The sequence below is a fragment of the Crocuta crocuta genome, unplaced genomic scaffold, assembly GCF_008692635.1.
Source record: "Crocuta crocuta isolate KB4526 unplaced genomic scaffold, BGI_CrCroc_1.0 scaffold10, whole genome shotgun sequence".
NCBI classification, from domain to species: Eukaryota; Metazoa; Chordata; class Mammalia; order Carnivora; family Hyaenidae; genus Crocuta; species Crocuta crocuta.
This window is the reverse complement of record NW_027527551.1, coordinates 4,201,357-4,215,002: the sequence shown is the minus strand read 5'-3', so window position 1 is coordinate 4,215,002 and position 13,646 is coordinate 4,201,357. Positions and strand designations below refer to the sequence as shown.

Genomic DNA, 13,646 nt, shown 5'->3' with positions numbered 1-13,646 from the left:
TCTGATTTCTAAAACATACTTAAGTGCATTTGCAAATTACAAATTTTAACAGGTATAAAATTATAGTTAATCAAATCATGTTAGATGAATCATTTATTATAATAAGCAAAAGAAATCTAATTGACATTAATATTATCAAATAATAGTTTATGTACATACTGAATACTAGTATCTATGAAAACTTTTTTTAGTAAATTTTAAATTGAGGGGCACCTGGGTAACTCAGTCAGTTAAGTGTCTGACTCTTGATTTCAGCTCAGGTCATGATCTCATGGTTTCATTAAATTCAAGCCCTGCAATCAGGCTCCTTACTGATGGTGTGGAGCCTGATTGGAATTCTCTCTTTCCCTCTCTCTCTGTCCCTCCTGTGTTCTCTCAAAATAAGAAAATTAATAAACTTAAAAAATAAATCTTAAATTGAATACCGTATACATTTTATAATTATAATTATGCAATTATAATTATTCATTAAAATTTCCAATAGTACAAAGAAAAGTACAAAGTAAAAAATAATCTTCCCCTACCTGATACTTTCAGTCTTCCTTCCAATCACAATCACTGGTTTATTGTATATCATTATGAAGTCACCATACAATATATAATCATATATATGTATTTATACATTCTTCTTCCAAAAAGAAGCATACCAAATATAGCATGCATGTTTTTATTTGCTTTCTCTTGATAATATGTGTTAGAGATCATTTCCTATTAGTTCCTATAGTTCTACTCCATTTTTTCTGTGGACTGCATAATATTCTGTTTTAAGATGAATCCTGATTTGTTCAGTTAGTCCTCAGCTGATCAACACTTAGTTTCCAGAAAAGCTTTTTAGCTATTTCAAACAATGCTGCCCTGAATAGAGTTGCTCATTTATCTTTGAGCAGTTGTGTGAGTGTTCCAGAGGAGAAATTTCCGGAAGCACAATTGTTAGGTCAAAGACATGTGCTTTGAAAACATTGATAGGTATTTTTCAGATTACTCTCGAAAGAAGTTTTATTAATTTACTTCCTCACTATCTTGTATGTGAATGCCAGTTTTATTTAATCAAAGCCAACAGTTAATTATAGGTAAAAGATGGTAACTTGTTGTAAGTGCCATTGCTTTAATTATGAGTAATGTCATCTCTTTCTGCAATTTTTATACCTTATTTTGAGAATTGCCTGTTGCTGTTCATTCCTCATTTTTCATTGTATTTTTTTCTAAAAGCTCTTCCAGAAATGGTTAGTGAGTTAATAGATGATAATAAAACATTATCTAAAATTAGTTTCTTCTAAGTTGTTTGTCATTGGTGTCTTGAAAAACATAGGTTCCATTCCACTTAGTTCAATAAACACTTAAGGGAAGCTTTCCAAATGCAGAGCCATCCCCTCCATGGGGACAAAAAGATTAAATGGATAAAGGCTAGCTCAGGAAGCTCACAATTTAATACAGAAAATGAAAACAAAAAGCCAGCTCTTAAAATAATATTATGAGGCTGTAGGAGAGTACAAGAGATTACTTTAAACAGATTGGAGTCAGGGAAGGTTTAACGGAGTAGGTGCGGGATGAACTGGGCCTTGAAGGACAAATGTATTAGTTACCCAGGGCTGCTGTAACAAAGTACCACTAACCGGTGGCATAAAACAGCAGAAGTGTACTGTTTCACAGTTCTGGAGGCTAGATCCAAAGTTAAGGTATTGGTAGGGCCATGCTGCCTCGGAAACTCAGGGTAGAGTCCTTCCTTGCCTCTGCCCAGCTGCTGGTAGGGGCCAGCGATCCTCAGCCTCACTTGGCTCATGGCTGCATCAGCCCAGTCTCTGCTTCTGTTACCATCACCTGGCCATCTTCACCCCTTCTTCGCTCTATGCGTGTCTATGTCTGTGTCTAAATTTCCCCTTTTCATAGAGTCACCGGTCATACTGGATTAGGACCCACCCCAAATGACCTCATCTTAACTGAACTTGATCATCTGCAAAGACCCTATTTACAATAAGATTACATTCATGGTACAGAAGTTAGGACTTCAACATAACTTCAGGGGATACATGTTCACCCATAACATCCACCCATAATGGATAAGATTTCAATAGAGAAAAAGGGAGGGCAGTTGGTGAAGGGTAGGTATCCTAGGAGAAGAGAAATGAGTAGAGACTTGTCAGTACAGGGCATGTCCAGAAACTTCAAGTACTTGTCCAGTTTTGTGAGAGCATGTTGCAACTAAGAAAGCTGTGGGAGAGGGTCTTAGGCCCATAGTCCCTCCAGGGAATGGGCACCCACTGAAGCTTTGAGTCACTGGTATCTTAGGGAGATTATACAGTAGCTTTGTGGAAGATGAATTAGATGGAGACACTAATGGAGGCAAGAAAACCAGAGAGGAAATTATTGTAGCTGCCTCAGAGAGGTCAAGCAGCCAACACTGAACTTCTAAAAACAGTGGGTTAGGGCATCTGCACTCACCCTCACACTCTCTCCATCCGGGGCGCAAAAGGCCTGCTGGCTTGTGATTTGAGAATTTCTATAATCCAGAGGATGTCCCCACCCCTTCAGAAAACTGCTTGAAATACACCCATATATCTCTTCATCTGACTGGGTTGCTTTATGAGTGGCAGTATTGTACCTGACAAAGGTCACACATGTTGCTTATTCTAAAAGAGGCCCTGGGGTTTTTTTGTGGCTCCTTGGAAGGCCTTCCTTTCTGCTTTCTTCCCTAGCATTTTCAGACTGACTCACCAAAATATCTTGAACCAGGAAATGAAATTTGAAAAACGTCTCCTCCTTTAAGTTCTTAAGAGCTTTTCTGCACCTTTTGCTCAAAACAGTGCATAAAAGTGGGTTAATGGCTGAATTAAGCGGTGCCAGCCAGGCAGATATTGTCTGCATCTGCGGAGGAAGTGTCCACCCACTGTTTACCATTGTGCTTGCCTGTGCTATGTTTACAATAATGTAGGGGTTCCAACAACAAAGGGAAATAAAAGTTGCAACAAATAGATGAAAGGTACCATTGCATATTGTGCAGAGGTGTTGCACATTTCAAAATGTCCTGTTTTTCTGCTCCAAGGAGAAGGGGAGCTGGGTATGTACAAAGTATCAGCCATCCTCTAAGACTAGTAGTATTCCTGCCTGGGGCTGTTTCTCTTAGGATCCTCAAATACCTTTAGAATCTTCTTGGCTATTCTTTACAGAGAAGGCTCTACTTGGCTTCATCTTTCTCAGCAACTGACTTTCAATGTCATGTAGCCAATTGGCTTGATCCCAGGCTGCTACTCCTGCTGCTCCACATAACTGTGCAGTGCCAACATGCACGTAGGGGACAAGAAGAGCAAACCTTTCTAAGCCTGAATTGGGTTAGCCGAGTGCCCAGTGTTGCAAGCAGCTGGCTGATAACTCAAAAGACCACCATCTTACAAGGAAGAAAACTTGAGAAGGCAACTTAAAGTTGGATCCAAATTCCAGTGCTAATGCTTGTTTTAAAGATATTTTATGTGCAGTGCCAGACACCATGCATCTATCTGTACACATTGTAGGCAAGGCGTATGCTCAAGGCGTTCAGCAGCCCAAAAGCTAACACCCAGATAGGCAGAATTGGGTTCTAACTGATAACATGGCATTTATAATCACAAGGTGGTCCTGGTAGTAAAGCTGGATTCAAAACAAGAACTGCACCAAAAATATTTGTTATCAAGATCAGGGACTCTTGTTTATCATACATTTTCTTAATGCGACAGTTTTAAATTCTAGCCCCAAATGTATTCATTGCCCTCTGGAAGAGTTAGATACCAATTTTGCAGAGTGTAACTTTTTTTATTATAATTTATTGTCGAGTTGGCTAATGTACAGTGTATATAGTATGCTCTTGGTTGCAGCGTGTAATTTGATTTTAAGGTAGAAAAAACTTTCGTCAACATGAATCTATAGTTTATTCACTTATCCAACATTTTCTAAAACCTTTCATTGGTGGGAAATAAAATATCCCTTAATCTATTCAATTATCTTTTAGAATAGACAAATATATAAACATCTTAAGAGTAAATATCAGCATAGGAAAATCTACACAATGCTTTTTTTTAAACCATAAGTAGGAAGTAATAACCGTACTGAATTATCCTTACATTCAAGAACATTGTGAAATAAACAGCACTTAAAAAAATCTTTTCTCCTTAAAATATGGTAACAGGAAAGAAAAGCATTCAGGATCACTGTTTCTTAGTATTGTGTGTACTCAGGTAATAAAGACATTTATTTAAAGAAGTATATATATTTTAAAGTAATAGCAACAACTATAGTAAGAGTTGTAGAGAATAAATTGCTTCATGTTTATCCCTTTTTCCCTTTTTGCTTCTCTCCATTTTTTTATCTACTTCTCTCTTTCCTTTTTCTTTCGCATTCTTCCTTGATTTTGGTTCTTTTCCCTTTTATTTCCATTTTCCCTTGTTACAATTTCCCCATTTTCTCCCTTCTTTACTTTTTTTCCTCTTGACTCTTCTCTTTTGTCATCACATTTTATAAATATAGCAGCATATGCAATATAATTATTATGTTATCAAATATTAAATAGTTGTTAGATATTTTAAAATTTTCCCAAAGCCAACCTATAACAAATAAAAGGATAAAACTCATCAAGAAATTGAATCTTTTCTGTCTCTTTCTCATTTTACATAATGTTTAGAAACAAATGAGTCCACTTTTCCTGTTCAAATACCAGAAGGTAAAAATAAAATTAAAAATTACTACTAATCAAAATGAATTATAGGGGCGCCTGGGTGGCTTAGTTGGTTAAGCGTCCGACTTTCACTTAGGTCATGATCTCGCGGTTCGTGGGTTCGAGCCCCGCGTCGGGCTCTGTGCTGACTGCCAGCTCGGAGCCTGGAGCCTGTTTCAGAGTCTGTGACTCCCTCTCTCTCTGACCCTCCCCTGCTCACGCTGTCTCTCTCTCTCTCCTAGAAATAAATAAAACATTAAAAAAAATTAAAAAAAACAAAAACAAAAAAACAAAATGAATTATAATGAGCACTTAAAAGAAATCACATAGCTTCTGTGATATTGTTTCTTTTTTCTTTATATTACCAAAAACACAACTGGAAAAATATTTATCCACATTTGTCACCCTTAGTTAATAAGAAATATGGACATTACAGAATAAAAATACATGGTGACAGAAAATACAATTGCAAGGAAGTTTCCTAGGAAAAATGGTGCCTAAAGATCAAAGCAGAACTTGAGATACTAGCAAGGCCATGGTGACCTCAAAGGTTGTTCTCTGCATAGCTGTGAATCTGCTTTAGGTATAAAGCTTGCAAGAACTTGAGCATCCTGAGAACATTCCAGATTAACTGCCCAGTTTGACAGAAAGCAATTAAGGGCTCTGAAAAGGAGGATATTTTGAAACTAAAAGCCCAGAAATTCATTTTTTTAAAAGTAGGCTTCATGCCCAGCATGGCGCCCAATGTGAGGCTTGAACTCACAACCCTGAGATCAAGACTTGAGCTGAGATCAAGAGTTGGATGCTTAACTGACTGAGCCTCCCAGGAACCTCCCAGAAGTTCATTTCTAAAATATTCCCTCTGTGGGGAATCTTTTCTCTGTTCAAAGCATGACCAGACACTCAACATTTTCTTCAGGAATTGAGGTTAATAAACTATGACTGTTCAAAAGAAACAAACAAGTAAGTAAATAAACTATGACTGTTCAAATGGAGGAAGAATGGCAGGTGTAGATGAATTCTAATTCATAAATGTATTAAATGGCAATAATTACACCAGCGATACCTGATGTCCTTTCCTTTCCATTTTGCTGCTTAACCCACTCACTACCTCTCCATGTCTTTCATTACTTTTGATCAAATTGATTCAAGGATGCTTCATACCCTCCTCTTTCTACCCTCTCTGGGACTTCCTCACTGTGCTCCAAGGGCAATGCCTTTGTAATGAATAGACTGGGGTACAGATGAAGTATCGTTCAGATTTGATATTTCAATACAAACCCAATATATCTTTGTATTGAAGTGAAACAAATGTCAGTCCCCCTTTGTGCATTTACATCAATTTCTCTCTTCTCTCCCTTCGTCTTCAGTGATGCCATTATTTCTTCTACAAACCTCAGAAGTTATTGCCCATGCTATGCCCAGCATGTACCCATGAAGATTTGCACGCTTCTTTTTCTACATGGATCTCTTCCCTGCCAAAGGTAATTTTGGTTTTACTATACATTAGGACTTTTTTCTCCCTTAGTCTCACATTATAATGTCATCTATCAATTGTCCAATAGTAATTTATCAACAAGGTAAATTGTCCTCATGATGGCTTCTCCATGAGCTCCAGTGACCTATTCCTGCTTGTTTAGGGCTTGTTGAGACCCTCCTCTGTGTCAAGAAGACTAGAATTGCAGAGTCCCATTCTGCCCACACGGGCATTAAAGAGAACTGAAGTAAGCCACCCTATGAGCAGGATTCCAGCCTCCTCGGCTCACCCTCGCTGAGAAGATCTACCACCATGTTTAAAATTCTCCGCTTCATTTTCAACTAAATCCGGAGCAGATTACATGTCCTATTTTTGTGCTAATGTTTAATCCTCACAGTACCCAAGGTAGGAAAAGTACAGGTGTGATCAATTAGTATCCTTTTCTGAGGGAGAAGGGAATCAAAGGAGGAAGATGAGCTCTAAGGTGCTTTCCAGCATGATAAATCCCTGTCTGAAGCATCTATAATGGTGGGTATGCTTAAAATGTTTTATCAGGGACTTACGTGTTGGATCTATAAAACAGTACTTACTTTATAGGGTTGTAACAAGGATCAAATGAGACAACATCTGCAAATATTGTCCATTAAGGTTCATCTTCTCACTATTTAATATAAAATTAGCATAAAGCTAGGCAATGTTGTGTTTAAACTAAACCAGAAGTGATTTAAAAAGTCTTTTTAAACATGTATTCATTTTTCAGAGATGGAGAGAGACAGAGCATGAGTGGGGGAGGTGCACAGAGAGAGGGAGACACAGAATCTGAGGCAGGCTCAAGGCTCTGAGCTATCAGCACAGAGCCCGATGTGGGGCTTGAACCCATGAAATGTGAGAACATGACCTGAGCCAAAGTCAGATTCTTAGCTGACTGAGCCACCCAGGCACCCCAGAAGTGATTTTTAAAAAGCATGTATTTCTTCCCACCCAAATCTGTTATTTAATTCGTTTTCCTGAACATGGGTATTTGGTGAAGAAAATACATTGTCACTTTCAGGAACATAATTTTTTATATTACATTATTCTCAGTAATGTGCTGTCTTGATCTTGAGACAAGTGTCAGAACACAAGATGAACCTAACAATAATAATAATGATAATAATGATAATGAAAATAGTAATATTTTTATTTTCTCCTTTTATCTCACTCTCTTAATGTGAAACCATGTCAGTACTGTTCTGTTTTTCCATTCTAATAATACAGAGGAATCTCAGAAGTCAATTAAATGTCCAAGAAGTCATTTTGTAATATCTGCTTGCCCTGATGGCAGGCGACTGAAATATTGGACAGGTGTTTTTCTTTCTATTAAGTACCATGGCCTAAGACTATATGCATCTAATCTTAAACAATTTTCTCTCATTGTTTTTGTGTTCCTTAGAGCACAAACCAGAAACAGTCTAATACTGTGGGTGAGAGTATCAGTTGATAAATTTGGAGGTTGATTTAACAATTTTTATCAACATTTTAAATGTGCATACTCTCTAATCCTGCAATGTCACTTCTAAGGATTTCCCCTGAAGCAGTATTTGCACACATACCCGAAACATATATACTAGGTTGTTCACTGTAATGAATGGAATAACACTATCCCCAACTCAAAAGCCAATTAGGAGAAGGGCTGGTTAAGTAAAATATAATACACTCAGAGAATAGACTACTATACAGTTGTTAAAAACACAAGCTAAATATGCATGAAGAAATATTGAAGAATGGACACAAAACCACTAAAAGTGGTTATTTCTCTAGCAAAGCCATTATGGAGGATCTTTACTATTTTCTCCATTATATATTTTAATAACAGTTGAATTTTCAAAATAACGATAAAGTGTTTCGTTAGCAAAAATGCACTCTCACCTAAGTATATCATAAATACATATAAAAGCTCAAAAGACAGTGGCAGGCAAACCACAGTGGTTCATTGAGGTAAAGCAGGAAGGGCATTGTGCCTCTAGACTTCAAGTCTAGTGTGCTTTTTAAAAAATAACACCACTTACATCTTTGTGCAAGCCACATGTGGCATTGGTGTGTATACCTATGAAAGGAGGAGGGCCATGAGATCTAGCCAACTCTGTTCTTTTAAAATTTGGCATTCTGTGTGATCCCAGGACGACTCCTTCCTGTGCTCCTCCTGGTGCCTGCTTAGTGAGTCACTCCCTGGCCTCCAGCCTCTGGGCACCCTTGAGCAGCCTAAGGTGAATGAGCTTGTTCTCTTGAGGCAGATCCAAATGAAAGTTAGTGCTGCCTATAGAACTGCACTGAAAAGGATCCTGAGGACAAGTCCGGGACATAGCGACATGATCAAGTAGAGATGTTGGCCATGAGTGAGTGTGATACCACACATGTGGTATCTTGTGGTGGTACCTTGCATTTGCTAAATCAGACCATGAATACCACAATGAGTATCATCCAGAGAGCTACTACCACTTCCACAGCTTTTCCCCAGACTTAATGACTCAGGACATTAAGAAGTTGTTATTGTTGTTTTTTTTAATGTTTATTCATTTTTGAGATACAGAGAGAGACAGAGACAGAGAGACAGAGCGTGAGCTGAGAGCGAGGGAGACACAGAACTTGAAGCAGGCTCCAGGCTCTGAGCTGGCAGCAAGAGCCCAATGTGGGGTTCGAACTCATGAATCGTGAGATCATGACCTGAGCCGAAGTCAGACGCTTAACTGACTGAGCCACTCAGGCATCCCATTAAGAAGTTTTTGAAGGGCGCTTGGGTGGCTCAGTCAGTTGAGCATCCAACTTCTACTTTGGCTCAGATTATGATCTCATGGGAGTTTGAGCCCATCATTAGGCTCTCTGCTGTCAGTGCAGAGACGGTCTTCAGATCCTCTGTTTTCCTCTCTCTCTCTCTCTTTCTCTCTGCTCCTGCCCTGCCCCTCCTGCCTTCAGACTCTTGCGAGCTCATTTTCTCTCTCAAAAATGAATAAACATTAAAGAAGAAAAACAAAGAAGTTTTTGAAACCTGCCAAAACTGAAAACAATCCTCCACATGTCATGTTCTGAGTAATCATTTGAGTTGCTGCCTATTTGGTTTCTCTGAGTGGCTTTGAAAAGTATGGGAGGATTATCAATTGCCCAGAATTGTTCTACTTTCTTTGAGTGGTTCATTTTTCCTTGGGTGTCAAGAATCTTTATAAGCTTATTTTCTGTATTGTCAAAATGTCTTGGAATAATAGAATCCTAGATCTATTTCATTCTCTTGCCACTGAGCATAACTATACTCAGAGCGACCCTGTTCTTACTCTTTTATCTTCAGGGGGCTCTATTGCTTTAAAATTTGTCACCCTTTCTTTTTATGCTTACTTCTCTCATAGGTGGATCTACTAACTTACTCAGTATTCCCTTATTTTAAAGTCTATCACACATCTTATTAAAGTTATCTTCCAAATTTAATTTTTGCATATTTTATCTTCTCAGTTGAATAAGTAAATGTTAAATGGTAATCAATCAGAAAGTATTAACATTCAGTATTACACTGAATCTAACTATTGATAAATATTGTCCTTTTAAAGATTCCTGAAAATGTGAATCTTATTTGCCCACGTCCTTATAACCAATGGAAATACCTTTAAATAACTTCTTTCCTTCTTTCCTTTTTTGTTTCCTTTTTTCTTCCTTCCTTCCTTCCTTCCTTCCTTCCTTCCTTCCTTCCTTCCTTCCTTCCTTCCTTCCTTTTCTTAAGTAATCTCTATGCCCAACATGGAGCTTGAAATCATGGGGTGCCTGGGTGGCTCAGTCAGTTAAGCGCCAACTTCGGCTCAGGTCATGATCTCACGGTTCGTGGGTTCGAGCCCCGCGTCAGGCTCTGTGCTGACAGCCAGCTCAGAGCCTGGAGCCTGTTTCCAATTCTGTGTTTTCCTCTCTCTCTGACCCTCCCCTGCTCACGCTGTCTCTCTCAGAAATAAATAAAACATTAAAAAACATCAAAAAAAAGAAGTCACAACCCCAAGGTCAAGAGTCGCATGCTCTACCAAGTAAGACAGCCAGACACCCCTTTACTTCAAATTTCTTACTAGGAGATACTTACAAGTCTGCTCTTAAAAGTCTGATTCTTACAAACACTGTTTTGGGTTGATCTGGATCAATAAAAGACAAGACTTACCCATAAGGTTTCTGAACTTTCACTTGAACTGGTCCAAATCTGAAGCAGAAAGCTAGAAATGATTCCAAGGATTCTAGGGCACAAAGGCGAGGATGTTTGTGATAACACAGAGTGCTGCCCGTTTGAGGAACTGGTAAATTTACTGGATCCTAACCAATTATGTCCTAACCTATGTCATTCCCAATTAATGAACCCATGACTTCTAACCCAGTTCCTTACTCTTGGGGACTAGAACACTTTGTACAAGTCAAAGATTACTTGACATTTACTAATGCAGAAATGTGAAAAGATCACTCCCTTTAAAATTCACTTCACACAGGCCAGATTGTGCATAATGCCAAATTTACTAAGAATTAAGAACATTCATCTAACATTTTGCTTAACCTCACTCTAGGTCCAATGGAACCTTAAGAAATTCTAATTCTTTCTATTGCACACACGCGTGCACACACACACACACACAGTGTGTGTATAAACTGAAGTTGCAAGGTATTTTTCATTTGACTTGAGTAAAATTATTCAATATCTTCACACGTCCCTAAAGGGAAATCCTTTTTCAAGAAGCTAATCCCATTTATGTCTGTGGGATTAGTAAAAACCTTGAAGTACCTACAGTGGAGATGTCATAAATGCTACTCATTGCTGTTTCCCAAGGAATCCAAGCTCAAACCACAAGGTTGGTACACGGTCAAATCCCTGTACATTGTTGCCTTTGTTCAAAACTCCAAACTCCAAGCTTCACTGTGAAATATTTCTAAAGTAAACTGAGGCATGAAGTTACATGTGCTATTGCTGTCCTTATTACACTGAGGCCAGTGGTGTTTGATATGTTTTGGGGTGAAAAGGAACAGGAACTGTACTCTTAAGATTTTATCGTAAATCTGTCTAGCTCACTTTTTTTTTAATGTTTATTTATTTTTGAAGGAGAGAGAGAGAGAGAGCATGAGCGGGGGGTGGGGCAGAGAGAGAGGGAGACACAGAACTCAAAGCAGGCTCCAGGCTTCGAACTGTCAGCACAGAGCCCAATGCAGGGCTTGAACCCATAAACCGTGAGATCATGACTTCAGCTGAAGTTGGATGCTTCACTGACGGAGCCACCCAGGCACCCCTGTCTAGCTCATTTCAAAAATTTTTAACACTGACATAAAATTAATATACCATAAAACTCACCCTTTTAACAAATAATTTGGTAGATTTGTGTATGTTCAGAGTTGTGCAACCATTACCACTATTTGGTTCTAAAACATTTTAATTCCCCCAAAAGGAAATCCCCAACCCATTGGCCATCACTGTCCCTCTCCTCTGAGTCCCTGGCAACCACTAATCTGTTTTCTGTCTCTATAGATTTGTCTATTCTGGACATTTCACATATGCGGAATCATAGACTATGTGGCCTTTGATGTTTGGCTTATTTCACTTTGCACAATGTTTTCAAGGTTCATCCGTGTTGCTGGAGGTATTGGTACTTCTTCTTTTTGTAGTTAAATTTCATTGTATGGACATACCATATTTTGTTTATGCATTCATCCATTGATGGGCGTTTGGATTGTTTCCACCTGTTGGCTATTGTAAATAGTGCTGCTATGAATATTCATGTACAAGCACTTATTTGAGCGCTTGTATATACCTAGAAGTGGTATGGTAATTCTGTGTTTAACTTTTTTATTTTAGTTTATTATTTATTTTTGAGAGTGGGGAGGGGCAGAGAGAGAGGGAGAGGAAGAATCCCAAGCAGGCTCTGTACTGTCAGCACAGAGCCCGATGTGGAGCTCGAACTCACAAACCATGAGATCATAACATGAGCCAAAACCAAGAGTCAGACACTTAACTGACTGAGCCACCCGGCCACCCCTCTATATTTAACTTTTTGAGGAACTAGTAAACTGTTTCCCACAGGGACTATACCATTTACCATCCATACTAGCAATGTGTGAAGATTTTAAGTTCCCCACATTCTTGCCAATACTTGTTAATTGTCTGTCTTTTTGAATACAACTATCCTAATGGGTAAGACATCATATGTCTTTGTGATTTTGATTTCCATTTCTCTGATGACTAATGATGTTGACAATCTGTCCATGTGTTTATTGGCCATTTGCATATCTTTTTTTTAAATTTTAAATGTTTTTATTTATTTATGAGAGAGAGACAGCGTGGGCAGGGGAGGGTCAGAGAGAGAGGGAGATACAGAATCTGAAGCAGGCTCCAGGCTCTGAGCTGGCTGTCAGCACAGAGTCTGACGCGGGGCTCGAACCCACCAACCATGAGATCATGACCTTAGCCGAAGTCGGACGCTTAACCGACTGAGCCACCCAGGCGCCCCATTTGTATATCTTTTGAGAGAAATATTTATCCACATCCTTTGATGTTTTTTTTTAACTTGTCTTTTTCATTGTTCTGATTTCTTTTTACGGGCTTGTCAAGAGCCAGTCATACAGACATACCCACCATCAATAGCTAAGAATAAAGGGAAACTATTATCAAATTTCAATAGGGGAAAAAAACCCATATTTTCTTTGCTTCTATCGTGGAAAGAGATACGCTTACTAGATTTCCTCTTTAAACATGTAGTAAAAGGATCAAAGTATTAATAATTTTCTGTGGGTTAAACATATTTGGATAGTACAGTTTTATTTGTAATATGTGAATTAACAATATCTAGCTTCCAGGGTTGTTGTAAGAATTAAATACATATTTAGTTCACCCTTATATCCCCTAGGCTTAGTGCAGTGCATGGTATATAATAGGAACTCAATAAATACATAATGAATTAATAAAGTACTCAATGGAGTCCCACAAACATATCAATATGTATGAATTCACCCCCATCCTCTTCAGGAGACTTGAAGGAGCAAAGAATAGCCACACTCTCAGAACTAGAACCCTTTGAACTATGTGGATTATGCTACATTATGAAATACTACAAGATTTATGGACCCTCATGGTTTAAAGGCTGTGAATGCTAGAACTCCACCTGTCTTCAATGAAAAATGGGAGTTTGAAGGTGTTAGAAAGTGCTTGCGTTTGGGAAGGTAAAAAGACCCCCATAGTGTTCCTAGCTTTGTGATACTGAGTTGCTTCTGTCTGTATTTTTTGATTTGAGGTTCAGTATGTGAACCCCCAGCGAATTAGACCCCCAGTGACGAGGCACCCACCATCACGGTGCCATACATGGAGAGTGGAGAAGCTAGCATGTCAAGCAACTCAAGACAGTGAGGTGGCTTGAAGGCAAGGGTGTTGTCCGACTTTTGGCAATGCTTGCAAAGCTGCTATCACAACTGATATTTCATAATTGAAATTTCAATTGCTAATTAAAATGTCAG

The 13,646-nt window shown here is 38.5% G+C and overlaps 1 protein-coding gene across 1 annotated transcript in view; it reads left to right on the top strand.

Annotated features, from left to right (window-relative positions):
- The window catches only part of LOC144235141 (uncharacterized), a 41,933-nt gene that overhangs the window by 20,134 nt on the left and 8,153 nt on the right, over nt 1-13,646 (top strand). The window contains exon 3 of the mRNA XM_077768549.1: nt 6,052-6,165. Within this exon, the coding sequence (XP_077624675.1) occupies nt 6,144-6,165 (22 nt within the window). The 5' untranslated portion in view covers nt 6,052-6,143. The remainder of the gene's footprint in view (nt 1-6,051; nt 6,166-13,646) is intronic.